Source organism: Colletotrichum navitas (assembly GCF_030913465.1).
Source record: "Colletotrichum navitas strain CBS 125086 chromosome Unknown LY79scaffold_9, whole genome shotgun sequence".
Classification (NCBI taxonomy): domain Eukaryota; kingdom Fungi; phylum Ascomycota; class Sordariomycetes; order Glomerellales; family Glomerellaceae; genus Colletotrichum; species Colletotrichum navitas.
Genome location: NW_026850555.1, coordinates 140,007 through 162,762, shown reverse-complemented (window position 1 = coordinate 162,762; position 22,756 = coordinate 140,007). Strand labels below are relative to the sequence as shown.

The window sequence follows — 22,756 nt, the reverse complement described above, 5'->3', positions numbered from 1 at the left end:
AAATTAGCGTACATACGCTACCTCGCAAGAAGTCTGTCTTGTCGAAATTCCCTCTTGCCGAGGCTCCATGACTCTCTAGTCATACATGACAATTGGCAAGAGCACGGCATAGCATCTATGCAGAGGAAACCCTGTCTGCACTAGACCCAATGGGGCTGAAGTGCTGTTAACAGTTGTACTAGGCACAGAGTGGCTACGATGTAAGTCTCTGACACTCATGCCATCTGTCAGCCTTTGCTCACCTTACTTGTGTGACAAAGAAATGGCGTTTCTTATACCGCCCTGAATGACAGTTCCATTGTGCCATGTTCAGGGCTCGTAGGAAGTTTTCGAATTGATCATAGTTCGTTCCGTCGGCAGCTCGTGGCTGGGGCTTGTTTCAGCCAATCGACTCATGAACTCTGGAAGAGGCAAAAGTCTGTCTATTAGGTCCATCGAGCCTCGTTCGGTCTAGCTTCCGAGCCGCTGCCTTTCGTCGGTCAATGCCGTGGAGGATCCCTACGTACCGGTAGTGTACGTCAAAGGTCCGCCCTCACCAGATGCAATGCTGTCAAACAACCTTCCGCTTATCGACACGATTTGTTCCCGTGTGACACACCGACGTCTCATTTCCATCATATGCCATACAGGGTACAAGAGTACCAGTCAAGTACAGCTTGTAATCTATGTACGGCTACATTCATCACCTTGACGACGCCTCATAGCCGGGCATTAATGGTACATACGAGATGGAGCGAGCTGGCTGTGGAATCCTAATCCGCGCCGTGACCCCCGCTAGTCGGGTGGAGAAGTTGACATGTCGTTTGCAATGAAAGACGTTGCCGACACGCTCAAGGCGTGGCTCTACCACACTCACACGCTTGTTTCCGTCGAGCAACCGACTGGGCACCGCCGGCGTACGGACCCTAGACCGAATGATAAGCCACATGGCTGGCCACTGCAGCAGGCAGCGTAACGCTATGCTGAGATTCAATAATCTGGAGCGCCCATCATTTGCTGGTTGGACGGAGCACTCCACACAGCGACCAGCCAGCTACGGGGCGGGCCCATACGAACTTCATTCCACAACCATCATCCCCCCCCCCCCCGGATAGAGCAGACCAGCCTCGATTCATGGTCAATCACTTATTGAGTACCAAGAACCACAATGACGGTGTGGAGGATTACGAACCCTTTGGCCGAGTGCTAACACACACATTTTATTATTATTGTTATATAACTGTGGAGTCATGACTGCACTCACTAATCGGAGGTGTGGTTTGGGCCACCGCTTGTCCCATTACATGGGGAATCTCTCTCCCACATACCTTGTGTGTCTCCATCCCTGTTGCAGAAGGAAGTTGAAGCTCTACTACAACCACGCCCCTTGGGAGAAGAACGACGACGAACTGCAAAATTGCAATTTTTGAGCAAAAGGTTTTAAACAACGGGCGACCGGAAGACATGTCCTCGATTAAGAAGTGGCCAAGCAGACCAATGCAGCAACTCCGGTTTCATGACCATCCTTCACACTAGTCTGTATGCGAGTGGATGACTTGGATTATGGCTGGATTATGGCAGAATGAGTCTTCTATCCCGGGATTGGACACCATCTATCCATGTGCACGTCGTTCCACACCATGATGGCTGCATTCGCAAAGCCGAGGTATAGTTGTTCACGGCCATCTATGGCTGTACTTCAACCAGCTCAAACTTGACGCATCAGAACATTTCATTACATATCCTTTCCTCCTGAGTGTGTAGCATGCTCAAGGTAGCCCGTCAGGCAGCCAGCCCATGGCGGTTTGACCCCGATAACACAAAACTCAGGAACCCACATGTTGCCCACCATCGAAAAAAAAAAAAAAAAAAAAAAAAAAAAGAGGAACAAGCAACGAAACCGAAAGCCCATTTGTAATACGGGTGTAGTGCAGTATGCTGTACTGGGCCGAACAGGGAACGGTCAGCAGCCGTCAATAGTGAACGGAGTGTGAACGAATCTCTGGACCAACTCCCTATCGCATCTTGCCTCGAGCACAGTAGCCTGTGCTCAGGTTCCCTGGCAGGGGCGGCGCATTATTACAGACTGCCGTTCTCATGCTCAGCGATCCGTCATCCTACGGCTTGCGCTTCCGCCGCTCAAGGCCGGTGTGCCGGCGCCGGCGCCATCGCAGAGGCGGGGCAAGCCTGGTTAAGTTTAGGTCTTTGAGTCTTACGCTCGCTGCAGTTGAACGCTAAGTCGAGCTTGACAGGGAGCGAGCACGAGAAATGCTTGGCAAGGGGGGCACCCAATCATGCTTCGATAGGCTTCTTGGGAAGTCTCGAGAGCCCCATTTCAAACCCTGCGCACACAAGTGTTGCAGTCACTCCCTGGCACAACAGCGTTCAACATGCTGTTGCATACCACAGGAGGCGTTCGAACGACACTCTCCCATTTGCTGGGTCATTCCCACCCATACATACATACATGGTGCTGGTGCCGGCTCATTGCGGCGCTCGCACTCATTACGATCGCCTCTTTGACACGGATCAGCTTGCAATATTAACAGAACCGTGTCTCGGCCAGCTGGCGTCGACTCTAGTCAGACATGATGCTTGTTGCCGCCTGCACCCGCCGCCCGATGACTGGACGACGGCCGGCAGCAGTGTTTGCGGAATTGTTGTGGCCTTCCATGTCACGCTGACTGACTCCGTTTCCAATATGCATGTCTGGGGGCTCATGTACTTCGAATTTTGGTGAAATGCAACCAATCTGGTCATCCACTCAGTTGTCCTGGTTGGCCCGGCAGGGGAGACGCGGGCAAGACAACTCCATTCGCGTGTTATTCGTGGTTGTGGTGCAGCAAAGCCCACGTTCACGCAGAGCAAGGGCCCTGGGAATTTTGCAAGGATTTTAATGACCTGGCTAGGCTTCAGATTCGAGGCAGGCGGACGGAGCAGCAGAGTCCCTGCGCCCTCTGCCTCGTCGCGAGGGCCAGCCATTCAGCCGACACAACCGGCCGTAGCAGTCAATGACGCCGTATTACTCCAGGTTTTATCACTGGGGACTTGTCTTTTGGGTGTCGCGACCGCGGCCGGAGACCTTGTCGAAACGGGCGTGCCGCTCACCCATCCTCATCGCCAGTCAGAGATACAGGCCATTCCTCCAAGCGTGATGGTCCCTCTCTCTCTCTATCTCACAGCCGGGCGAGGATCATGACTGGTGTCTGGGCCACTAGTACGAAAACGCAGTGGGACGCAGTCGGAGAGCGGCCAAACAGAGTTGGAACTGATCATGATGGACAAAGACAAATCTCAAGTGCATGACGTGCCTCGGCGGAGGTTGCTCCTCCCTCGAGATCCCCGTCGCCCACACAATCACATACCTACGCAAGAGCACTTCATGGCGAACCCCCTCTCCGAGCCACCACGGTTTCATCGGGGCAAGAGGAGACAAACGCAAATGGCATGGTCTGGACGGAGATACGGAGACTGCCTCCTTCCCATCGCCCAGGATCGGCTGTGGAAACTCAAACACACACACACATATACACACACACACTCCATGGTCCATGGTAGCGCCGTGTGCCCGCTGCTCGAACAGTCCAGTCCATCTCAATTGGCCGAGTTTGACGCGGAAGCAATGAATGCCAGCGCCCGAGCCACACATCCATCGCTTGGTGCGAGGTCGCCGGGGCTTCACAGCTTATACAGCCTTGTGTGGTATCCGTGTGTCCCTTGGCAAACAAAGCAAGGCCATTGGGCTCGGTTGGGCAAGGCGCTTGATGCGAATTAAGGTCCAGTCTCTCGGTCTCTCTTACTGTTTGATACTTTCTAGATTGACACCCCCCGCATTCGAGAGCCGATAGGATTTGCTTCTGCACCGAGCCTGGGTCACCGACAGAGGGAGGGAGGGGTCGAAGGCTGTACCGGTATGTAGTGAGTAGTATTGCGTCGCTAATTTGCAAATGGGTATATTCAGCGGCGAAGCAAGGCGAGAATAGCATGTGCGCCGGCCGAGCAAACTACTGAGCTCCTGGGACCATTCCCCATTCTATTTCGGGGGGGGGGGGACCAGTCGAGAGCAGACCGACCATACCTGTTGCATCGGCGACGAGACTCCCTGGTCTTGCCAGCATTTCACATCCTTTGGGCGATATCTCCTATTGACGCTTCATTTCTTTTGTTCCCTTTGCACAACGGGGGTCAGCCCACGAGATGGACGACAGGGGGTGGGACCGCCGCGTAACATCAGTAGACGACGGCGAATAGATCCGCACGTAGGGTACGAGGAAAAAGATCAGACGCTGCGGTAATATCGAGTCGGCTGGCCAAGGGGAGGGACATGTTGCGCCACTCAACCTTGGCTTACCATGCCTTTCCTTTCCTAGCAGCGAGCGTGTGTGCTGTCTCATTCCCTGGGATGAGGCGAGGAGGGGCTTGGTGGTGCCTTGGACTGACCGCAATCCTACTGCGTAAGGCAACTGATTAGTGTCAGCACCGGTCCGAGAGGGGGGGCGGGTTTGCGGTGGAGGCGCCAGCGCCGGCAGCACTGAACGGAACGAACGACATGGGCACATCCCATCCCACCTGACGACGTCCAGGCCCCCCCCCCTCAACGATGCAGGACGGCACTCTTTGTAACGGACATTCGACGGTGTACTCACACGGCAATGCGTGTGCCCTGGCTGGACGGAGCGAAGCAAGGGACAGGTGATGGCTCTTGTCCCCTTCACACCCCCTGGCAGACAGGCAGGCAGGCAGAACGGTTCGGTGCGGTCAGCAACCGTGTTTCTGATGCAGGCTGCATGGTGTCACGACGCACTGTACCTCTCTCGACGGATCGGTGTTGCTCGGTTGGCAGCCATCTGGTTGGGAGATTGGGTTGTGTGGAAGCAACTTGGACCAGATCGGGCGTCTTCTCACCCGCAAATCTAATGCGAAATGCCTGCCTCGTTTTTTTTTGCATTCGTGCCATGACAGTGGGGGCACCAATATGGAATTGCCTACACTGCACCACTTCCCCAGGCACCCCCCCCCCTTCAGTCTGGATTCCCTGTGAACACTACGGATGCTGGGCAAGGGAAGCGTGCGTAACGGAGGCAAGGTACGTACGTCCCCCGCCCCTTCTTCAATGCCTCCTGGGCTTCTTCCCTGCTGTTACGGCCCTAGACCGGCTGAGGTGCCTGCCTGGTGTACGGATACACGATAGGGTTGCTAAGGTGTGTGTGCTATGGGCCTCCGCTCCGTCCTCAGTGCTGCGGACCTGTCGAGACCTCCTTGATACGTATCCGTATCACGAGGTAAATTGTCGTGGAGACAGATACGGTCTCTGTCTTTGATGAGTTGCGTCGGGGCTGGCTGGGCGACTCAGTGGTTGCTGTCGGATCAGACGAGACGGTATTGGCAAGGTGTTTTCAGGACCCCGGGGACCTGGACAATATTGACACACGGCTACTCCAGAACGAGACATTGCCGCAAACTGCGTGCATGTATGTATTGTATCCTTGGGAGGGGGCCGAGCAGGTAGGTAGGTGTCAAGGTGTGCTCACTGCTAAGTGGTCGGAAAATTGGTGCGCGCCAACCTACCTAGGTACGGTGTACATAGTAGAGCTGGCGGGAAGTGCCCTCCGCAACGGACCAGCCTCCTCACAGCGGGAGTACAGTGTTACTGTGAGGTTTGGCATGCCGGTCAAGTTTGGGCGCGCACCTGGTAGAGACAGACACAAATTTCCAACCATGTTTTACAACAAAAGCTGTCCAGTTCCTCGGTATACAGCAGCAGGACGGACTGTAGCAAGCAGGTGAGATGTGAGCTCGGAGGGGAGGCGACACAATGTGGCAGAAACATGACCAGAAGACGAACATGACACCTGCGATCCCGAAAGATGGAAAGGCGAGCTGCGAGCTTCCGGGCGTCGGCGGCGGCGGATGGGACACTACGATTGACCGGAGGAAACGCCACTTGCGAACGGGGGGTTAATGGGCAATGGGCGAGCCAACCAGGGAGGCTGGCTGATGACGGACCTGCGATCCAAAGGCCGAGCCAGCCTGTGCCTGGCAAAGCCATGGTCCAAGGCAGTAGTCGATAGGGCGGCGCGGCATCGTATGGTACGGTATGGCCTCGTGTCGCATGGCATAGCATGGCCCATACAACTTGATTCATTAACTGTATGGGTAGCGTACCTCAAGTAAGGCAATGGGGTACCAGTAGCAGCAAGTGAGTGCCCTTCGTAATGGCGGAACCCAGAACGGCCAAGGGCCCAGAGAGTTTGGTGTGGGGTTGGTACCATTGGTATTGGGTGGGTTGGCCAAGTCGTCGGCGACAGCGACAGCAACAGCGACAGCGATATGGGCAAGCTCTGTTGATGGTGGTGATGATGATGATGATGAATGGCGGACGGGGTATCCCAAAGTATCCTGCCGAGGTGGTATAGTAGGTATGGTATAGTATCGAGGCGTTTAATACACCACAGTCCCTTGCACGGCACGTTCCAAGCCAGCCAGCCAGCCAGCCAGCCAGCAAGCATGCTATACGAGCGAGCAGGTTGGCGAGATCGTAGAAGCCGAGTCCGTCCACAGAACCACTCGACAGGTGGAGGAAATGGCCCAACTCCGGGACCAGGTGAAAGAGGAGATGCGGGTACCGGGTACGCTTTACGGTCTTGGAAAGACGACGACGGCTGACGCAAGCACGACGTCTAGGAAGTATCGAGTACGAATGCCCTCCGATTCTCGTTCCTCCCCTCCCCCCCTCTTTTTTTTTTTTTTTTTCCTTCACTTTTCTTTCCCAACGTCGATTCATTCTTTTCCTTCGTCACGAGCTAGGTAGCTATACTACCTATACCTAATCACAGTGACAGGCTTTGCAACAGTGCCACCCTCCGCCTGCCTTGCTTGCATGCCGCTTCTTCCCTGCCATACCATAACCGTGCCATACCATGCCTGGCCATGCCCTGTTCTGCCCTTGCCCGCCTGTCCGCTAGCGGTGGTGGATGATGCTTGCAGAGCGTCGACCGACGCCTTGCTTGCCATACCACCAGACCGGAGCGCCGCCCATGCGCCTGCCTGCCTGCCTGCCTGCCTGCCTGCCTGCCTACCTGCCTGCTGTGTGGCCTGCGCCGTCCATTCCTTCACAGGTTGCAACAGGCTATCTGACTGAGGGGAATACGGATACGTATCCGTACTATGTGGCATACAGGTATAGCAGGGCAGGGCCGAGTTCCACAGGGGAGCAAGGTCTTGGTCCCTTCGGGGCGTAGCCTAGAATCCTCGACCAGCACTGCAGATGGCAGTGTATAAAAAAGGGACAAGGACGCAGTTGGCGCAGGAGAAGGGGGCAGAGGCGTGGGGAGGGGAGGGGAGGGGGTGGAATAAGAAAGAAAGAGAAAGCGAGCAGGAGGATATCCGAAAGGAAGGAAAGAAGGCAGGTGAATGAGAATGTGGGGGGGAGGGGGGGCAAAGCATTAGGGGGGTGTGAGCGGATTAAGCCGACAGTCAACACACACACACACACACACACACACTCTGCTAGGCTGGCTGAGGAGTTTGTGACATTTTTTACAGCCTATGGGTGAAAGTGGTAAAGGCACTGAGGCGCCCGACCGATGGGCAGACATAACTCGCGGTGAGGCAGATACCAAGGTACGTACCTGCAGGCTCTCTCCCCCCAGTGCTAGACACTGGGCGTTAGAGGGGCTGTCGGGCCAAACGCACTGGCAGCTAGTCTGAGCCAAGTCCTATTCACACTGTATCAATCCATCATAGATATCTATACCCGTACATACACAGTTCGCATTCTCTCCCTTGTCCAGCTTGGTCCCTGTCGGTCCCTGTCGCTTCCATTTCCCCTTCTCTTTCCGCAACCCGTTGGTTATCTTGGTCCGCGTCCAACTTTCGCCTTCCCTGCTCAGAATATTGTGGGTGGTCCTACGGATACTTCGTACATTACGCCGGCCACTTGCTCCTCCTCTTTCTCTAAACCCAGCTGCCGCCTGGCTCCAAGGCAGAAGGGTACCGGTGGATCAGGCTGTGCTTTTGTGGAGTGGGGTCTTTCTCTCATGGACACGGGAAGAGGGAGTGGACAGAGAGAGAAGGAAAGCAAAGAGGAAGAGAAAAAACAACAACAAAAAACTACAGCTCAGGTGCCACTCCTACTGACTTGGAAAGAACGACGTAAACTCGCCTTGCGTAGTCCACTTTCTGGTCTCCATCCCTACTTTGCACACACTTTGAATATAGAGGGAAAAAGAGAGTTTGGCTTGTTTCCCTCCTTCTCTTTTGGTTTTGTACCCCACCATCCATTGCACACACACCCCCTTGGACGCTCACGCCTCCCACTCCCACTCCCACTCCCACTCCCACACGTAACTGGCGGAACCTCAGGCCCAGAGTCAGGTGTGTTCTGCCGCTGCCGATGGATGGTTGAATAGGATGCTGAGCCCGATACTGGGTGGTCTCCTGCTATACTCCCTCCGTCTAGTCACCCTTCCCAAGCCCGGTCGCTCGTCCCTCGTTAGCCCGCGCCCCCAGTCCCCCCCTTCTCTAGGGCCCTAGTCCCGGAGCAGTCGTGCAAAAGAATGGTCGTCGGGTCGGTGGTCATGGACTCAATCAAGGCTGGCGGTAGAGGAAAAGGAAGGAGGAGAGGGATTCGGTACGTACATCGTAGTTGTATCTGCGTACGGATACGCAGTACCTGACTGTCGAGGTGGGGCTAGGAAGTTAGGGAAGCTGCGACGGAGACTGGCTGGGGCCATGGTCCGAGGGGGTGCGTCTGGGTCACAGTTGGGTTTGTCTTGACTGCCTTTTGAGGTGGAGAGGCGCGCCGGAGCTGGAAGCTGGAGCGGGAGCTGTGCGTGGTTTTGATGTTGGTCTTGGGTGTGTTGTGGCTCCCCCCCTAGGTCAGGTGCGAGATTGCGAGACCGTGGTGTATCTGTACGGGGCGTCGCGAGGTACATTTTAGGTGGTTGGTGGCCCACGAGGTACTTTTGATTGCGTCCCTTCCCTCCCTTCCGAACTCCACGCCCGTCTCTTTGGCTTTCTCTCTCTCTCTCTTCTAGTGCCGCACCGCCGCCGCCGCCGCCTCGCTACTCGTTACCTGGTTGGTCGTCCAAGAGATGTGGGGCACTTGCGTGCTGCGTGCCTGACCAAACCGACATTGGTCATCCTCTCCCTTCCCTTCCTTTCCTGGCTTACGCTTGCCTTGCCCGTCGTTTTGTGTGCTTGCTTCCTTCTGCTGCTGCTGTTGCTGCTGCCGCTAGTCACTTGCTTTGGGTTTGTTATCAATGCTGGCTGGGCCTGCCTGGTACGTATCGGTACCCAGCCAAGATAAAATAAAATAAAAATGAAAATAACTGAGAATTCAATCGAGAATCCCGCACCCCATAAGAAAGAAAAAAAAAGAAAGAAAAAAAGAGGTGAGGTACTTTGTGCAAGTACCCTTCCTCTGCCTTCCCTGCAAGAAAGAGCCAGGGCTGAAGGAAGCCGTGACTTGTCTCCTGCCGCTGCCGGCCTGCGCTTGTGCCAGCTCCTCCTCCTCCTTCTGCTAGGTACCAAATGTTTTATTTGCTGGAGCCCCCATACTGTACCCCGTTCCCCGTCCCATACGTACCAGCAACCGTACCTTTCTTCCCGACTTGGGTTGATCCAAAGACAGGCAAGGGTACATGGAACAAGGTACCTTGGTCCCCTTCTCCCCCCATCCACCTCACGTCCCATCCCCATCCCATCCTGTCCTATCCTAATCCATACCAGAAAAAAAACCCCAATCCCAATCCCATGCTTTCGCAACACACACCAGGCGGCCAGCGGCCCCATCCAGGAGCGGATACGCTACTTTTGACGCTACACGCTACTACGTACTCCGTACACCAGGATGGGAGGTACTTACTCCTCCGGAATACGTATGAGGTGTGAGGTGTGAGCCGTGGTGTGTGTGTGTGTGTGTGTGTGTGTATATGTGTGTGTGAGTGACGAACGGAGAAAGAGAGCAGGAACCACCGCTCGGAAAGAGAGTGAGAGAGTCCAGACAACGAACGACGCAACCATAACACTAGGCCCGATACCTACCTCCGTTTTTTTATTATTATCATTTTCTGCTACAGCTTCAGTCTATCACTTCGTACCCTTTTTTACACTGACCCTGGTCCCGACCTTACCTTGCATTGCCTTGCTTCTTCTTCTTCCGCTGCTGCTGCTTGCCTTCTTCTTTTTTTTTTGTTATGGTTCCTCCGGTTCCTGTTCCAACAATACCAAACCCGCTCTTACAATACAATTACAACACAACATCCTCTCTGCACCCTTTCTTGCCTCCCACCGAATCACGGCGCTCCATTGGACTCACTCACACACGAGCCCTTCATTTACACGGACGATCTAAAGCACTCCTCGGTGGTTTACGGGTCCCCTTCTCTCTCTCATCTTATTATACCTGCCTTCCGCCGAGTTCCTGCTCCCACCACACCACCACCAACCCATAAACTCCTCCCCTCATTCACCCCTCCGAGCTACCTGACTGGACCCAACCGACGAATACGCTCCCGAACTCACCTGGGCTCAACTCAATATCCCATTCTCAGAGGTTGCTCCTGCACCATTGACAACTATTACTTTAGCCACTCGCACCTTCCTCCGACAGCTCGACTCACTCTCACGGTTTGGGCTGAGCTATTCGCAATTTCACCCTCCTGCCATGGCCGGCCAGTCAATGAGAGGACGTCGATAAATCTAGCTTCACCACCAGCAACCGCACCCGAGAAGACCCTCGACCTGCCGCTACGATAACGAGAAAGGAGAAATCACCTGACAAGAGGCCATACAGACATTACAGCTTGACGTTGTGCTTGACTCAAACTCTCACAGTCTTCTGCCTGCTGCATAGCTTTCACCGGAAATCTGCTCTGACTGCAGTGTCCTCCCAAGCCCTTCTCTGTCTACTTCAACCCCAGATGTAGCAGCCCGTGGCCTGGACCTCTCTTCACCTACCTACACTCTTCGACCCGTCTTCCTTTCTTCCGCAGCTCAATTCAACCTCCACCTCTTCGTCGCCCACCACCGACCGACTCGAGCTCCCTCCACGAGCCGCTCACCGAGACCACCCCGCTCCGATGTGTTCGACTGCAGCACCTCTACCCTACTACAACCTCCCTCTGTCTCCTGCGCTCCCAGCAACTTGCAGACAGAGCTCCTCCCAACAGACTTCACACCAAGCCGCTCACGGCCAGAAGCAGTCTAGGTTCGACCAAGGAGCCAGAGCTGCTCTCTACCGGGGCGGGCTTTACACGCCGCCAACCGAAGCCATGAGTGCTACCTACCATGCTCCTCACCTCGTTGCCTACGATAGTCATGTTCTCCCCTCGTATCCCTCGGCCGTCGCCCAAGCTCGGGGTCCCAAGGCGGTCATGGCCGAAGCCGCGAGGGCTGCCCCTCAATATTCTCGCTACACCCAGCCGACCAACTCATACTCCCAGACCCAACAGTCGGTGACGAATCCTGCTTCCGGTACCAGCCAGTACTCCACAACCTCCCGACACTCGACTCGCCCGTCAACACCGACGTCGGGCGCCATCGGCAAGTCGGATGGTACCGTCTCGCGCAAGGGCTCTTCAGCCCTCGTTCTGCATAGCTTGTCCATACCAAGCTGCATCAACCCAAAGGGCGGCAACTTGGCAGACTTTGCGGCTCAGGTAGGATGACAGTCCGTCCGTCCATCTAAGGATTGTGGGCTAACGATACTGAAGATTACATGTCTTTTCTGGTTCGAGTCAATAGAGACGTTGCGAGCGGCCGAGAACATCCGATCCCGACCACCAACGGCTACGTTGCCCCGTCTGACCGAGTATGCGACTCCGTTTTCTCAATTCAAGAAGTGGGCCTACAGTGTTCTGTCAACAACACAAGTAACGCAGAACGTCATTCTGCTCGCTCTGCTATTCGTGTACCGTCTAAAGACAACGAATCCTTCGGTCAAGGGCCGTTCGGGCAGCGAGTATCGTCTTTTGACGGTTGCCCTGATGTTGGGCAATAAGTGTAAGTCAAGGTGGCAAGGACAAGGGAGACAATGAGCTGACAGGCGTGTGCAGTCTTGGATGACAACACGTACACCAACAAGACCTGGGCGGAAGTGTCTGGCATCACCGTGCAGGAAATCCACGTCATGGAGGTCGAGTTCCTCAGCAACATGCGATACAGCCTGCTGGCAACAAAGGAAGAGTGGGAGGAGTGGCTCGTAAAGCTGTCCTGCTTCGCAGAGTACTACGAGAGGGCCCAGAAGCAACCGACCTCGCCATTGAGCAAGTCCTTCACTTCACCGGTGCCCTCGCCCACTGCCACAATCCAGCCCGCCGCCTCGTTCCCGCCCTTGACGCCTTCCGCCGCGAACGTATTCTCACCGAACACGGCCATCCCGAACACAACCCAAACTTGGCCTTCGACCTACCATAACGCCCCGATATCCCCGCTTTCTGGTAAGCACGTTGTGGGTATGAGCACCCGTAAGAGAAGCCCCGAGGACGATGTGACGGAGCCCCCGGCGAAGCGACTCAGCAGACAGCCCAACACGATGCCTCCGGTCGCCCGACCGCAAGTGGTCAGCGAACAACCCATGCGACTTCCTGTTCCTAGTCTCTCGCTTAACACCAACTCGGCTCCGGCACAGGCCCAGATGTATCCTGCCACGACCGCCTACCCCACGCAACAACATGTCTCACTGCCGCCTTTGAGCAATGGTGTCCGTGCCATGACGACGGTTTACCCCCCTGCCACAACGGTCCCGATGCCCCAGTTGCCCATGCCGACTACGACCTCGATGCCCCAAGCATCGCTCACACCGTCGAACGTCTCGATGCACAGCGTCATGGGATACGGCACGCCAACCAAGAGACACAGCCCCGGAAGTCTGTCGGTGTACGCCTCGTCCCCCCTAGGCGAGCAGTTCCCTACGTCTGTTATGCACACTCCGATTACACACACGCCCATTTCGCACTCTCCAAGCGTATACCTTCAGCAGCGGCCCAGTCCGTACAAGCCCATTCGACACGTGAACACGCTTCTTTACCCCCCACCGTCGGCGTCTCTAAACGAATATCATCTACCAACGACGCAGATGCACTACCAGCCTCTGGGACGACGGAACGATCTGCGGACCGGCGTTGTCCCCGAATTTATGCATGCGCCCTATCGGATGAGTGCGCAAATCCCCCATATTCCCCACGGTCTACCGCAGGGGCCGTACCCGAACTAGAAGTTTGGGAGTCTTGTGCTTCTGCCACCACCGCACTGCCTCGGCTCGTCAGCCTCGAGCGAGACAGATTTTTTTCCAGGCCTCTTGTTCTTTCCAGTTTCGCATTGCATTGTTTATGGCGCAGGATGAGGGGCCATTAGTTTACTCACGACTGACCTGGACAAATACCAGGATGTATAATCGTCAACTTTTGGGGTTTGGGCAAGGGAAGAAACGACTCTCATGGATCAACAGTTAAAATTGCATCAGGCGGAGTTGACATTTTTACCTTTGGCTTTTGGTGTCATGGAACAAGGGTCGGAAGGGAGAATGAATGAAGGCGGCCCAGGCTCGTGGACCTCTCAGGTTTCGAAGTGGAAACAGTGCATACCCCTTGGGCTCAACGAGAGGGATTCTCAAGAGTAGATAGAAGCAAAACGTCAGCAATGACGAGCAACCTGATCTTGAAATACCAACCAGATCAGACAAATCTGAATTCAAATGGTAAAACAGCAAAGTAAAGGGTCTTTTGTATGCTTGCGTGTGTTTTGGTGAGGTGGATGGGAAATGCTGAGTTGTATGTGTGTAGCTTGGCAGCGATTAGTCTTGAGGATTGAGTTCTGCAAGGGTGGCCAATCAAAGACGGACGGTGACATGCGCTTTTGGTGACTCTTGGTGACGGCAGAGACACAGTGCCAAGGGTTCCACGCCATACATAGCACTGTGCGGGGACCGATCGTGGCCGCCCATTAGATCTGGAAACGATGGCCAGAGAGGTTGGAGAGGGTGTTCACCCATCCCAAGTGAGTTTGATCAGAAGTTGAGGGAGGAGCGAGGAGGAAAAAGAAGGACGTTAGTGTCTTTGGAAAGGGGCAAGACTATTCTGCGAAAAAGGTGGTGGAGGGGCAGAAAGTCACAGAAACGAAGCGCCAAAAGCAGTTGCACGGGGCCGCTGTTGAGTTCAGGTAGACAGACGGTGAACAGCGTTTCGGGACGCCGAAAAAAATTAAAACGAACAGTAAACACCCGAACGGAGTATACGTCCACGATGACAATCTTGTCAAGATGCCGCGGAGTGTCGTGACGTGACGTGACGTGACGGTGGGCTCGGATCTGGTGGAGCGAACGGTAAGCGGGTGCCTGACCCCCCCCCCCCCCCTCTATGGTCATGTAAGTTTGGCTTTGAAGGGGAAATGTCGATGTCCGCCACTTGGAGTGCAGCGGTAGTGGCTCCAATGGAGGAGGAGTAGCCGCCAAATCGACTCGTGATAGAGAGGGACCCTGTGGCCGTGAGGTTGGCTGGTCGGCGTCGCTATTTGGTCCTCATTGTCCGCCCCCTTCCCCCGCAAATCGGCCAGGTAAGGTCTCTGCTACCAGAGGCTTGCTTAACCTAGTGCGTGGATATAGTTGGATCGGAAATAGGTAGACCAAGCCCAGTGGTCTGTCGCGTCGTGGAAAACTCGGGTCGAGCGTCTTCAGGTCCGCCGACGCCGTGAACCTTGGCCAGGGGTTTCCCGCGAGAGCATCGGAGATGGGCCCTGCAGCTAACGGGTAACGAGGGAGGGCCTCCGGCTGCCGAGGACGGAAGGAATACTTCTTTTCGACATACATACCGTCACTTTGGTCCTCTAGGCAAATGATTCACTCACACACGCATACTCACGCAGTAGATTAAAAGACACCAGTCACACCACCCCCCCCCTCTACTCAAGATGCGAATCTTCAAGAGATCAAAGAGTGCCGACGAGGTCAATGACTCGGCCAGGAGCAAAAACAACCCGGTGCGCCAAATCACCTCGAACAGCATGGCTTGCGCGCCGGCTGCCGAACAGGAGCAGACCGGGGTGAATATGACGTCCATGTGGAAATCCATTGACGCGCCCCGCTCGACGTTCGAGGTCGACAAGTCCACCTTCTTCCTCCCGGCGGGCCCCACGGCCGGCGACAGGTTCTGGATGGTTCTGACCGGCGGGGACATTGGCCACGTGACCAAGAACGGCTTCCTGAGCGAGGACAGCGGGGTGCAGTCGAGCGTCAAGAGAAAGGACCGACGCAAGGGGTTCACCTTCCACTGCGGGACCCTGACCATCGACTTTCATCCGTCCAGTCCGCTCCGTCGGTGCTTCGTCGGGCACGGTGCCACGGCCGAGAAGCGTGTGGTCGCGAGGCTCAGGACGGACTGCCAGTACGCCGCCGACAAGGTTGCGATCTGCATGGCCAGCATGCTGTGGCACAGGGTGGTGTCGGACAGTAGCGCGACGTGGCGGACGGAGAGGGAGGTCGCGGACGACCTGAAAAAGGCCGCGCGGGCCCTGAGCGAGCTCGTCGAATTCGCCGCCCGGTTTGTCGAGGTGATGAGGCGGCAGTACCAGGGCGGCGGCAGGGAGGAGACGATGCCCGCGGCGTACGACAAGGCCGTCAAGCTCCTGGGTCTGGCGGAGTGGCACCGCATCCACCGCACGCTCAACGCCGCGCAGTGCATGGAGAAGGCCTTCCGGCAGTCCGCCGGCCGGTCCGCGAGCCGGGCGACCCGGCAGAGGTGCGAAAACTTCATCCAGTCCAACCTGCTCGGCATGCTGGGGTGGAGGCTGGCGCCGTGGAGCGTGGGCTCGCAACGGAACGTGCTCCGGGATGGGCTGACCGCGCTGGACGTCCTCGGCGCGACGGACTGGGACTGTTTCGAGGCGGAAGGCGTGAGGGCGCGGATGGACAAGAGCTCGACCACGGTCAGGATCGTCAAGGAGGCCGACTTCGCCATCTGGACGCAGCAGAAGCTGATGAGGTTCCTGAGGCACCAGCCGCTGCGCGCGGTCGACCTGGAGGAGGCGCGCTGGGCGGGGAAGGAGTCGAGGAGCCAGGAAGTCATCCACCCGGCTCACTTGCGGGTGCTGAGGGCCCTGCCGTGGGTGAAGACTTTCGACGTTGCCGGCCATGTGCCCATCCTGAGGCTCGTGGTCCTGGATTCGGTTGACGGAGCCGGCCCGTGATGTGGGGTGGTAAACGGGTGTTTCGCCTTAAGACGAGGACCTGGCGGGGGAGAGATATTGTGTAGCCGGCCCGAAGTGCGGGCCGGCCGTTTTCGTTTGCAACTGTACGTGTAGCAATTATTGGAAAACATGGCATGGCGCTATCCACCGAGATCCGGAAAGGAAGACGGGACGTCAGCGATGTCAGTGTATGTATCCGTATGTACGATTATAGATGCGGAGCTTCATCCCCACTTGGAACTGATGGGGCGAGAACATTGTGGAATGCCCAGCACATCATGTTAGTAGAGCAGTAAGTAAGCCCGGCGAGGTCCAATAAGTTGTCGGCGGTGGCAACAGCATCCGTGATGCGCGTACCAGAAGCGGTAGTGTAGACCCGTAGGCAGTCATAGCTACCACAGCAAATGGGTGATTGTGCGATCGGGACGGCAGTTTCAGTCGCCGCGGACGAGGCTTGACAGAAGGCTGGCATGTTTGGATGCCAGACTCGCGTCACAGGTCGGGATGGTGTCTGTTTGGTGTTGGGTACCGTTTCAACGAACCAGGCTGAGACGCCGGTTTCGGCGTAGTGACAAGCTGGAATCGCAAATGTGGTGAAGGGAGCCGGGAGAAACACCGAGATGGCCAAGTTTCGCGAGAGGCGCCCTCTTTTGTTATGTCCAAGATTGGGGCCGACACGGAAGTTGGCCGTTTGGCCCAGCAGAAGGAAGTTTTGAGGGTGGTGCAGGCGTGTCATTCGTCGGAGAAGAGAGAGTTTGGACGAGATGCGACGGGTTGACTGGACGACGCGGCAAAGCAAAGAGAAGGAGAGAGTGCGATCCGACGTCACTCATTGACAGCGGGAGTTTGCTGTTCTCTGCAAGGCTTGTTTTGCATGGTTTCGGAGGGGTAACGGGCACGGTGCAACGCAGCCTCGAGACGATTGATTTTCCGCCTCGTTTCTTTCGCTCGTCGGATTTGATGCATGCCATGCCGTCAATCGATGGAACGATGGCCGGTAACGATGCCTCCCTACCTCCCTACCTCTCTCCCTAGGTACCTAGATAAACAAGTACCGACTGTGATGCCGCAATCGAGTGTCCACAAGTACACGTGTACGAATAGGTAGGTACCGTACCTGGGACAAGCGATGTTTGTTACGTAAGCATCCTGGGTGGAGGAGAAGAAACAAAAATATAATCAAAAGGCTGGCGCTTCTCGGCGAAGAATGCGCTCCTGTTGTGGCCCCGCTGGCAACAGGGGTCACTCCGTATTAGGTAGGTACAGGTACGAAGTACATTACGAACACGCACGCTATTGATGCTGAATTGGTAAATGTGCCGATGGCTTTCTGGGAAGAAAACACGAGTCAACCAGTCAGAAGCTGCTCAGGGGGGGAGCATTCTATTCTTTTGATTGGAGACCGTTCAAGCCACCAGCCACGAGCCACGGCACCAACTGCAGAGATTTGCCATCGCGCCCCACTTCCTCCAGTTCCTGGACCAGGAAGGCGCTTCTCGCTGGCATTCCATCTTGCAGTGGAGTAGCAGTGACATTGATTGGGTGGGGTGGGCTCTTTCCTCCCTTTTCCCCCAGTAACACTTGCCGGCCCCCCCCCGTCAGCTTCTCTGCTCGTCGGACAGCAACGCTCCATCCAGCCTCCCGCAAACACTCTTCACCCCCTCAAGGCTTCCAAACCAACCGCCGAGTCCCAACGGCGTGTTGCCCAGTCATTCGTTCCTGAACCACCTTCGCTCCCATAACCATCGTCGTCGTCGTTGCCCGTTGCCGTCGCTTGTCTCCGTAATCGTCATCGCTCTTGACCTTGACCTTTGATCGCCGCCGCCATTCCGCATCGCCTCCCCGGGCCTCCGAAGACACCGACTTCACGATACCCGCCCGCCCACCCCCGAACCTCCCTTGCCGCACATCGAAACATCCATTCCTCCTCTACCCGCACCATCGTGCCCTTCACGACGGCCACCATTCGGACCCCGCCAGTCCTCTCTTTCGCTCTCACATCACGTCGACGCGGCCTCTTGCTCGTACTGTTCCCTCGTTACCTCGTTTGCCGAGCACATCTCGTCCCCCGCCCGGGAAGTGCGAGAGAACCCTTTTCATCGCCTTTATCTCGTCGCCGCATACGGTTGAACGTTCGACCTGTTACATCCGACCCCGTCAACCGCCTCACTGCCGTACGCCGGCCGGTAGCCCATCATGTCGGGCTTCGGTGACTTCACCAACATCTGCCACATGGTGCCACTTCCACTGTGCGCATCCATCGGACCTGCCACCGAGGTAACCAGCGGTGTTGGTATCGAGCCGGACTGCTATGCGCGCAACATTGAGCTGGCAAACACCATTATCTTTGAGGGTGCTGCCAGCGCCATGCACATCGTCGCCCTCCTGATGACCGTCGTCATGATCTTGCATATTCGCGGCAAGTTCACTGCTGTTGGTATGTTGCCTCGCCGACCCGCTACCGCTATGTCGCTCCCCCCAAGAGAACCAGACTAACATGCATTCGCAGGCCGCAAGGAAATCCTCATGTTCTTCTACATCTACATGCTTCTCAGCTTCATCTCCCTTTGCGTCGACGCCGGTGTCGTCCCTCCGGGTTCCGATCCGTATCCCTACTTTGTCTCCGTGCAGAATGGCTTGACATCGGCGTTGGTCACTTGCTTACTAATCAACGGCTTCGTCGGGTTCCAGCTGTACGAGGACGGCACTCTGCTCTCCGTCTGGCTGCTGCGCGCCTGCTCCTTGGCCGCCTTTGCCATATGCTTCCTGGTTTCGCTGGCCACTTTCAAGTCGTGGGCCGGCCTGGGACCTACTAACACGGTCGGCCTCTTTGTTGTCCTGTACTTGCTGAACGCCATCGAGCTTTTCGTATACGTCGCCCTGCAGATCCTTCTAGTCGTCAGGACTCTGCAGGACCGCTGGCCCCTGGGCGACATCGCCTTCGGTCTCTTCTTCTTCGTTGTCGGACAGGTCATTCTGTATGCTGCGAGCACCCAGATTTGCACCGCCGTCAGCCACTATCTTGACGGCCTCTTCTTCGCCACCATCTGCAACCTCTTGGGCGTCATGATGGTGTACAAGGTATGTGGTCCCGCCTGTTCGGGCTGGCTGACATTGCTGACATTGCCGTGTAGTACTGGGATTCCATCACTCGCGAGGACCTCGAGTTCTCTGTTGGTACTAGGATGAACAATTGGGAGGTCAAGGAGCTGTTGCCTGAGGAAGACCGCCATGCGGCCGCATACGCTGAGGACCCTTACGGTCACGCTGGCGGCTACGACCACTCGTACTCCCCATCGCCGGCCCCGGCGCGTTACTCTGCTCGTTACTGATGCGTCAGGGATAATGGCTTACAGTAGTGCGCGTTTCGCACGCCGAGCAGGTGTTTTGCTTCGATAGCGGGTATTCATGAGAGGCGTCCGGTCTTGCCGGATCGCAGTATAGGGCTTGCATCTGGGTTGCTGGCGTCTAGGATGACGGCAAACATGCATCATTGAATTGGGATTGGCGTTTTGGGGGTGGGCGAACTGTCTTTACACATCTGGCTGGCTGCATACACTTCGTTCCGAGTCACGCCTGGTTTAAGTTTTCGTTCTCGGTCGGTCGCTGAAGAGGGGCTGGTTGTGGGAGGAGTATGAGAAAAGGATAATAACTTTTACCCGTATAGGTATCTCGTGGTAGTGTATAGGTAATTCAATTATGGCACAATAAAGCAAATTCATACGCCGACAAGGCTGCAAATCCCAAGACAGGGAAAGGATGCCGGTGTGATGCAGTCATGATTAAGCCGGGTTGCATAGGTTGCATCAAAATTCAGTCATAAGACCCTCACGACTTGGCGCTGTTGTGTAGTACTGTGCACAGATATAGGTAACAGTATATATATAAGCTTTGATATATATAAGCTTTGGAGCTTGTGAAAGTTGTACCTCTGCGAGTCAAGTTATGATACCGTGCCAAGAAGCCAAATATATAATTATCAAAAATGTATAACCGTAATATCCTCTAGTCACTAGTGTTGCCGTAGGTGAGGCGATCGGTTAGGTTTTCTTATAATAAAAATAAAGTAAAAAGCGCTGTCAAGGTCCAGGCAATGCCAGAAGTGTGGGAGGTTATGAAGAGAGGAGGGTATAACTGTTTGCCCTAGAGTAAACTTTCGTCAACTCGGCGACGGCAAAACATGTATTATATGTCTTGAGTCGTTAGCGGGACAAAACAGATTTCCTCTAGACAGAGTTGGCAACTCATACGGTAAACCTTGGTGAAATGGGTAGGGATGGGCAAAGTGGTGGTAATATCTACCATCGGATATGTGTTACAAAGTCATCCGTAATGTGATGGGTGAGCCGTGCGGGGATGTCGAGGGGGCGGGGCGGGGAAAAGGTTCTCAGGATCTGTGTTGCACCTTGTAGTAATCATGCTATGCCAATAGCGCAGCACTACGTGCGTCCATGATTTCTTTTCTTTCTTGTTTCTTCATATATCTCTCATGATGACACACTTAATCAAAGATTGGGTTTAAAGGATGTTGGGCATACACCTCTACACACACTCACTCTCTCTCTCTGTCTCTCTTATGTCGGGAAAAACTAATGATAGAGTATCGAATGCCCATTGGAAGGGATGGGAAAGTCGGACAGCATCTTCCTGGTCGGAAAATCAGCGATGACAGAGCAGAGGAGTAAGGGTGGGAAGGGGACCCAGGTCAGGGGATGTTATCGGATGCGCCAGAGTCTGTTATCAGGGTGCGCTAGTGAGGCGGCCTAGTAGTAGGAGCATTTCGCGCACTTGCGTCCAATCACGTGGCCTGTCGTAATTCAACCGCAATGCGGACATCCATTGGTTTCACTCGATATGTATCTGGTCAGGGAGGCCTGCCAATCTTAGAAACCAGCCGGGTTTAACTCGGATTCGAGTTAGCTTCTCCGGACCTACGAATACCTACCTCCTACGGTACGCGATGCAAAGGTAGAAACCGAGGTACGTATCTTTCAAGGCGGCCCCCTTTCTGAAGGTCGCACGCACGGGCATAAAATGATACTCTGAACATAGTCGAAACCCAAAGGTAGAAACGTACCTAGGCAGGCCGAATGCTTTGTAGGTTGATTACTCACATTTGGTTTTACAGGCAGAATGCGAGAGCGAGAAGCAATTTGGAGGGGGCGTGACAAAAAGATTAATAAAAAAAAAGTAGCCGGTGTAGGGCCTAGGTACACGTAGGTTTAGGCAATCCAAGCCAAGGAAATCCAAGTTGCATAGCTGCATAGAATATGCACGCCTATCTCTCTAGGCTGCCCCAACTATTGATACTATCCGACAGGGTATAGGCAGCGCCGCCCCCCCTCAAAGTAGAACAAGGGTGGCTTCGACTAAAAATTACCCCCCCTGCCCCGCCCCCCTTGCCCCCTTCTACCTACGCTATGTGGCTATGCGGCTATGCTAGATAATCTGCGTCTATGAGTAGCAACTTCCTATTGTTTAGCTTTGGCGCAAGTGCGGCAGAATGTATCGGACGAGCATGACGATGACTCCTCGTTTGGCATCTTACTTACTTCGCTATGTACACTTCATGAGGTAAATATGTGTCGTTACTGGTGTCATGATTCCGTGTTTCTGGGTCCTCCTTTCTTCCTTCCTTCCTCCCTCCTCATGCCTTCCACTCATCTCCTCTCCTGCCCTGCTAGAGTACGGAGTACATACCAAAAGCGTATGTACATATATATCTACCTAGGTTGGCATAGGTAGGTAGGTAGGTGGCATAGGTACATAGCACTTGCCTTATGTACCGAGGTATCTAGGTACTTGATGCACCTTACTTGCTGCATTCCTGCTCTTACTGAATTACCCATTGTATGTATTGTACTATGTACCTTTCGCTCGCGTTTTGGCTTGCATCGGCCTGACGCTCGAATTAGTCTTTGTTCTTAATGTTCTTAATTAAACACAGGCTCTTACAACTCCTCCTACCTTAGGTACTTAGTCAAGGCTACCCTCACACCCCACTCAGTTATCCAGTCTTTTTTTACCTATTAGTGCTTCCTTGTCTCTCGGACGGACGCCTGAACGTCCCTCATCTATCGGTCGACATCCGGCCTTCTTATACCTCGTCTTCATTCCCGCCCCCCTATCCTCCTCCCTTCTCTTCGTTTGATATTCTTGGCACCAGGTGGAGAGACGAGACGCACGGAGAGAGAGACGGAGAGAGAGAGAGACAGAGAGAGAGGTAGCCAGAGGGAGCGAGAGGGAAGCCAGACAGAAGATAAGGCCGGTTTTCTTGCGCCAGATCACGTGCCAACACGCGATACTATCTCTGTTGCATCCAACCTGCAGCCGCATCTGCATCCGCATCTGCATCCGCAAATCGCACTTGTTGGTCATTCGAGTCTGATCACCGTGCGGCCCACATAGTCCGGGCTAGTCCATAACGCCAAGAGACATCAGCAACACATCCACATCGTCTCAACGGCGTGCGCTCTCAACGCAGTCGACCTTGTTTCTTGTCAATATCCGGCCGCTCGTCCAAGCTTCTTTCTGCCAACACACCCAAACCTCCTGCCCTCATTCACCGGCTTTCGGCCCCCACTCCCCCGAC

The 22,756-nt window shown here is 55.1% G+C and overlaps 9 protein-coding genes across 9 annotated transcripts; 5 read left to right on the top strand and 4 right to left on the bottom strand.

The window, feature by feature from the left end:
• Positions 1-1,075: 1,075 nt before the first annotated feature.
• LY79DRAFT_542103 (uncharacterized protein) lies at positions 1,076-1,844 on the bottom strand. Its single transcript, XM_060556976.1, has 2 exons — positions 1,244-1,844; positions 1,076-1,185 (listed from the first exon to the last, which is right to left on the bottom strand). The coding sequence occupies exons 1-2, from the start codon at positions 1,443-1,445 to the stop codon at positions 1,118-1,120; spliced, it is 270 nt and encodes an 89-aa protein (XP_060417896.1). The 5' UTR covers positions 1,446-1,844; the 3' UTR covers positions 1,076-1,117.
• Positions 1,845-3,433: 1,589 nt separating this feature from the next.
• On the bottom strand, positions 3,434-4,031 carry LY79DRAFT_542100 (uncharacterized protein). Its single transcript, XM_060556975.1, has one exon. The coding sequence runs from the start codon at positions 3,963-3,965 to the stop codon at positions 3,489-3,491; it is 477 nt and encodes a 158-aa protein (XP_060417895.1). The 5' UTR covers positions 3,966-4,031; the 3' UTR covers positions 3,434-3,488.
• Positions 4,032-5,512: 1,481 nt separating this feature from the next.
• LY79DRAFT_576834 (uncharacterized protein) lies at positions 5,513-7,087 on the bottom strand (the record flags this gene model as incomplete). The annotated part of the gene is given in 6 exon segments (XM_060559834.1): positions 5,513-5,547; positions 5,986-6,127; positions 6,145-6,320; positions 6,496-6,659; positions 6,806-6,985; positions 7,059-7,087. 6 exon segments carry the CDS (start codon positions 7,085-7,087, stop codon positions 5,513-5,515), a joined length of 726 nt encoding a protein of 241 aa, XP_060417894.1.
• A 2,217-nt stretch (positions 7,088-9,304) lies between these two features.
• LY79DRAFT_542089 (uncharacterized protein) lies at positions 9,305-9,958 on the top strand. The gene has a single exon (XM_060556974.1). The coding sequence runs from the start codon at positions 9,514-9,516 to the stop codon at positions 9,871-9,873; it is 360 nt and encodes a 119-aa protein (XP_060417893.1). The 5' UTR covers positions 9,305-9,513; the 3' UTR covers positions 9,874-9,958.
• Positions 9,959-11,255: 1,297 nt separating this feature from the next.
• On the top strand, positions 11,256-13,198 carry LY79DRAFT_587554 (cyclin; the record flags this gene model as incomplete). The annotated part of the gene is made up of 3 exons (XM_060560784.1): positions 11,256-11,642; positions 11,697-11,985; positions 12,039-13,198. 3 exons carry the CDS (start codon positions 11,256-11,258, stop codon positions 13,196-13,198), a joined length of 1,836 nt encoding a protein of 611 aa, XP_060417892.1.
• Positions 13,199-14,982: 1,784 nt separating this feature from the next.
• Positions 14,983-16,164, top strand: LY79DRAFT_508477 (uncharacterized protein; the record flags this gene model as incomplete). The annotated part of the gene is made up of 1 exon (XM_060553949.1): positions 14,983-16,164. One exon carries the CDS (start codon positions 14,983-14,985, stop codon positions 16,162-16,164), a length of 1,182 nt encoding a protein of 393 aa, XP_060417891.1.
• Positions 16,165-16,268: 104 nt separating this feature from the next.
• On the bottom strand, positions 16,269-17,038 carry LY79DRAFT_404383 (uncharacterized protein). The gene has a single exon (XM_060553047.1). The coding sequence runs from the start codon at positions 16,898-16,900 to the stop codon at positions 16,373-16,375; it is 528 nt and encodes a 175-aa protein (XP_060417890.1). The 5' UTR covers positions 16,901-17,038; the 3' UTR covers positions 16,269-16,372.
• Positions 17,039-18,360: 1,322 nt separating this feature from the next.
• Positions 18,361-19,496, top strand: LY79DRAFT_576831 (chitin synthase export chaperone; the record flags this gene model as incomplete). The annotated part of the gene is made up of 3 exons (XM_060559833.1): positions 18,361-18,601; positions 18,674-19,245; positions 19,299-19,496. The coding sequence occupies 3 exons, from the start codon at positions 18,361-18,363 to the stop codon at positions 19,494-19,496; spliced, it is 1,011 nt and encodes a 336-aa protein (XP_060417889.1).
• A 2,221-nt stretch (positions 19,497-21,717) lies between these two features.
• On the top strand, positions 21,718-22,437 carry LY79DRAFT_542085 (uncharacterized protein). The gene is made up of 3 exons (XM_060556973.1): positions 21,718-21,887; positions 21,942-22,063; positions 22,120-22,437. Exons 1-3 carry the CDS (start codon positions 21,745-21,747, stop codon positions 22,134-22,136), a joined length of 282 nt encoding a protein of 93 aa, XP_060417888.1. The 5' UTR covers positions 21,718-21,744; the 3' UTR covers positions 22,137-22,437.
• The last annotated feature ends 319 nt before the right edge of the window (positions 22,438-22,756 follow it).

Coding starts and splice junctions, on each gene's coding strand:
- LY79DRAFT_542085 (XM_060556973.1), top strand. CDS start 21,745: ATGTGTCGTTACTGGTGTCATGATTCCGTGTTTCTGGGTCCTCCTTTC. Junction 21,888..21,941: donor AAGCGTATGTACATATATAT/CTACCTAGGTTG, acceptor CATAGCACTTGC/CTTATGTACCGAGGTATCTA.
- LY79DRAFT_542103 (XM_060556976.1), bottom strand. CDS start 1,445: ATGTCTTCCGGTCGCCCGTTGTTTAAAACCTTTTGCTCAAAAATTGCA. Junction 1,186..1,243: donor CCAAACCACACCTCCGATTA/GTGAGTGCAGTC, acceptor TGTGTGTGTTAG/CACTCGGCCAAAGGGTTCGT.
- LY79DRAFT_404383 (XM_060553047.1), bottom strand. CDS start 16,900: ATGACACGCCTGCACCACCCTCAAAACTTCCTTCTGCTGGGCCAAACG.
- LY79DRAFT_542100 (XM_060556975.1), bottom strand. CDS start 3,965: ATGCTATTCTCGCCTTGCTTCGCCGCTGAATATACCCATTTGCAAATT.
- LY79DRAFT_542089 (XM_060556974.1), top strand. CDS start 9,514: ATGTTTTATTTGCTGGAGCCCCCATACTGTACCCCGTTCCCCGTCCCA.